A 4,051-nucleotide genomic window follows, 5' to 3' on the forward strand; every position below is an offset into this window, starting at 1 on the left:
ACGCACGCACGCACGCACGCACGCACGCACGCACGCACACATCTATCGACTCGGGGAGGAGAAGTGAAGCCAACGATTCTTCCCCAAAGTTCCTCTTCAGATTCATCGCGAAATAAAAAAAACCACGACCGCAATGTAACTTTTGAAAATCAAAGGGGGGGGGGGTCGTCCTCGGGTACATCGTATAACAATATGATTGATACAGTTATGACATCGTCATGTCTAAAATGCGATTTTAACGTAATATAATTAAATGAATTTTAAAACGAGGTGTCGGTGCAGAGGTTAAGACGTTTAAGACTTATGACGATGTCCCAATGTTTTGACAGCAGCTCCCAGTTCTCCACGATCTCTGTCTTGGCGTCAACATCTGACGAAGACGCACACCGACCAGTCTTGGAACCAAGTCCTGATTTCGATTTCAAAACTTTGATTTCTACTATATAACCTAAAGTAAAATCCATAGAAATTGGCCAGTCCTGCTATAAGTTACGAGTCCCGGACTGGAGGGGGGGGGCAGGCTACTATTTTCAACACTGCGCTGACTAGTCATTAGTTGTTATTCTTACTCTGAAACGTACAAAATTACAAATTAAAATGAGTTAGAAACTAAAGTTGAATATCCCGGAATGAAGCAGCCGGCCCCCGATCCATCCCGACTAATGGAATCTCTATTTTTGCTCCATGCTAGTGCTAAGGTTGGTCCGCGTTAGAGATGTCGTTGTTCCGTGTTAGAGCTCGCTTTGCTCCGTAGTAAGGCTATAGTTTTGTTCCATGCTAGAGCTAGCTTTTTTCCATGCTAGAGCTGCCTTTGTTCCGTGCCAAAGCTGCCTTTGTTCAATAATACACCTATATTTGTAAAGTGATATATCAATCGTTGTTCCACGATACAGCTACCGTTGTTCTCTACTACATCTACCGTTGTTCTCTACTACATCTACCGTTGTTCTCTACTACATCTACCGTTGTTCCTTACTAGGTAGTCGGCGCTACACGTTCGCACAGTCGGGTTCTTTGTTTGAGTATACGTCTCACGCCACGGCTCTTATGATCACTACTTAGCGACCAGCTCCGTTACTAAGCATTGCATGACGAGCATCACATCATCTTCGCTACGTACTGATTCATCGTCATCGTCACCGCTACTACAGGTTCGCTACCCGACGCACGATGAGTGAGTCACAGACACGGGCCGAGTCAGTCTCTCAGACTCTGTGACCAGCCGGCCAGACGCAACGTGTTGCGAAACGACCACACTACTTCATTCCTCTCCATCCCCAGCAGGACATGCATGAGACTTTGACACTTGCTCGCCATTTGGTTCCGATCTTGGCGGTCACGCGTTCAACTTCCCCCCCCCCCGTGAAAGGTTCATCTTATCAATCAGTCAATTCAAAATTAAAATTTTAAAAAGTCAAAATCAGTCAATTCAGCCGTTATTGTTCTGCGACGATTTAGAATGCTGTTTGAAGGACCGAGGTTCCTTTATCCCGGTGGAATCCATCTTAACGCCGTATACGACTCTGCATTCTACGCTTCTGCATACGACAGGTGCATTCTGAGAACGTGGGCTTATAACCAACGTAGACGTCGACACTTGCTGTTTAGGACCACACTGCTGCGAGTTGTCGTTTTGAAACCGTCGCATGATGACGGTTCAGATCTATCGCCGGTCGAGGCGGTGTAACATACGATGCGTGGTTATTCATGAGTTATTATGGAGATTATTGAGAAAGAAATAGTGAGCTTTTATAGAGAGATATAGCACGTGCATGTGTAGTTATTTGAGAGACGGGAACAGTAGACAGTAGGAGTAGATAGATGAGTTTAGATCAGCCTAGTTTAATATTATTAACTGAATATTTGATTAATAAATTAATATTAACCGAGATGGAACTGAAATAAAAAATTTGCTGTAAATAATAGAGCTTTGGCTAAACACACGTCTGTCTTCTGTTTTAATAAGTTTCTTATAACTGAGTAACACATGAGTTACAGCGGCGGGGGGGGGGGACGAGGGCGCCGGCGTCGGCGGCCGCCGCCGCGGAGGCTGCGCACGGCGTGAAGCTGATCGAGCTGAGCTGCGACGTCGGGATGCAGGCGCGGCCGCAGCACAGGTCCTCCCGCGAGAGGGCGCCGCTGCTGCCGGCGAGGGTCGAAAAGCTGAGCTGGGCGAGCGCGGTCGTCGGGGAGACCGTGGTGGTCATCGTCGTTGCCGCGGCGGCCGGCGTCTGCCCGGTGGCGTCGATGGAGCAATGACGCTTTGGCGGTGGCTCGCGCGCGATGCGGCCCTCACCCACCAGGTGGCGTTCCCAGTCGAGCAGCTGTCCGAGGAAGTTGAAGTTGGGCGAGATGCCGACGCGTTTCTCCTTGACGTACCTGCGAGAGAAGAGAGGACACATAGAATGAGGGGAAGGGACTCGAGGTATGTAAGCGCTTAGCACTCTCTCTCTCTTTCGCTCTTTCTTTTTATCATAAAATAAGATTCTCTCAATATATACGACGCATGAAACTAGAGTTAAAACCGTAAAAAAATGTATAACATTAGAGGAAGATATTAAAACTGTTATTCAAAAGTAAATATTGAACGATGAATGAAGCAATCAGGTAAATGTTCAGGTAAACACCCAGGAAAACATTCAGGTAAATGCACATGAGGAAACTCAGATAAACAGACACTCAGGTACACACACAGCTAAATGCTCACATAGACGCTGAAATAAACATTCAAGTGGACGCTTAGGTACACACTTAGGTAGGTAGTTACTCAGGTAAACACTCAGGTAGATAGTTACTCAGGTAAACACTTACGTAGGTAGGTACTCAGGTAAACGCTTAGGTAGGTAGTTACTCAGGTAAACGCTTAGGTAGGTAGTTACTCAGGTAAACACTTGGGTAGGTAGTTATTCAGGTAAACACTTAGCTAGGTAGTTACTCAGATAAACACTTAGGAAGGTAGTTAGACAGGTAAACACCTACATAGGTAGTTAGACAGGTAAGCGCGCTCACCTGTAGGCTTCGTCGGAGCTGATGCGCATCCGCTTCATGATGTAGCCGATGGCGAACGTCGGCGATCGCGAGACGCCGGCGAGGCAGTGGATGAGCGCGCACGCGTTCGACTCGCGCACCTTGTCTGCAAGCGCATAGAAGAGAGATCGTGCGTGTTAGCGAATTAACGTCAGCGCGTTAATGACGCGAGATCTTGTCAATTACCCATCATGCCGTCGACGTGCGACGTAGCGTGGTGAGGGGCAGGCAACAATGCCATCGCTGTATGTGAATCGGTGACAACGGGGTAAATAATACGCCCACGCAGTTATACATACACACACACACATATATCAGAAGTAGATAGTAGACCCTATTATCTACTTCTGTTATATATATATATATATATATAGAGAGAGAGAGCGGAACAATGATGCTCACGGAACAACGTCGCTCACGAGAACGGCACGTTGCATCGAATGGAACAACGTGAGCGGAACGTCGGCGGCGGCGGCAGCGGTATCGTCACGGCGGGCGTCGTCGTCGCCAGCTTCTCCTCGTGCCGCTCCCGCGTCATCAGCAGGTGGCGCCGCGCGTCCTCGACGAAGCATCCCGAGTCCTTGATGTCGTCGTCGTCGTCGTCTTCGTCATCGCGGCCGAGGTAGAACACACTGCTGCCGACCTTCACCCCGCCGGGGTCGTCGAACACGCTCTCGGGGCTCGAACACGTGCAGTCGTCGCAGACGCCCGAGTCTCGCGAGTCGAGACACGAGTCGAGGCGTGCGGCCTCGGCGTCGTGCAAGGTCAAGGTCGCGCCCTCCTCGCCGGGCGTCGACGCGCACAGCGGGCGGTCGTCGTTGGCGGTCGTTGCCGCCGGCAACGCGGCGTCGTCGGCGGCGAGCTCGAAGCTGCTGTAGCCTTCCTCGCTGCCCGACGAGCCGTGGCTGCCACGCGCGTCCACGCCGGCGCCCCCTAGCGTGCCGTTCCAGCAGGTGACGTACTTGCGCTCGCCGCGCATCACGCACGTGAAGCCGGAGAGCGTCGCCGGCGGCGACGGCCGCCG

The 4,051-nt window shown here is 50.6% G+C and overlaps 1 protein-coding gene across 1 annotated transcript in view; it reads right to left on the reverse strand.

Moving 5' to 3' along the window:
- Positions 1–1,429: 1,429 nt before the first annotated feature.
- LOC106805753 (dual specificity protein phosphatase 16-like) overlaps positions 1,430–4,051 on the reverse strand; it is a 42,011-nt gene continuing 39,389 nt past the window's right edge. The window contains exons 8-10 of the mRNA XM_014807469.1: positions 3,010–3,133; positions 2,059–2,379; positions 1,430–1,538 (exon numbers count right to left, since the gene is read on the reverse strand). Of these exons, the coding sequence (XP_014662955.1) occupies positions 1,430–1,538; positions 2,059–2,379; positions 3,010–3,133 (554 nt within the window). The remainder of the gene's footprint in view (positions 1,539–2,058; positions 2,380–3,009; positions 3,134–4,051) is intronic.

Source organism: Priapulus caudatus, unplaced genomic scaffold (genome assembly GCF_000485595.1).
Source record: "Priapulus caudatus unplaced genomic scaffold, Priapulus_caudatus-5.0.1 Scaffold126, whole genome shotgun sequence".
Classification (NCBI taxonomy): domain Eukaryota; kingdom Metazoa; phylum Priapulida; class Priapulimorpha; order Priapulimorphida; family Priapulidae; genus Priapulus; species Priapulus caudatus.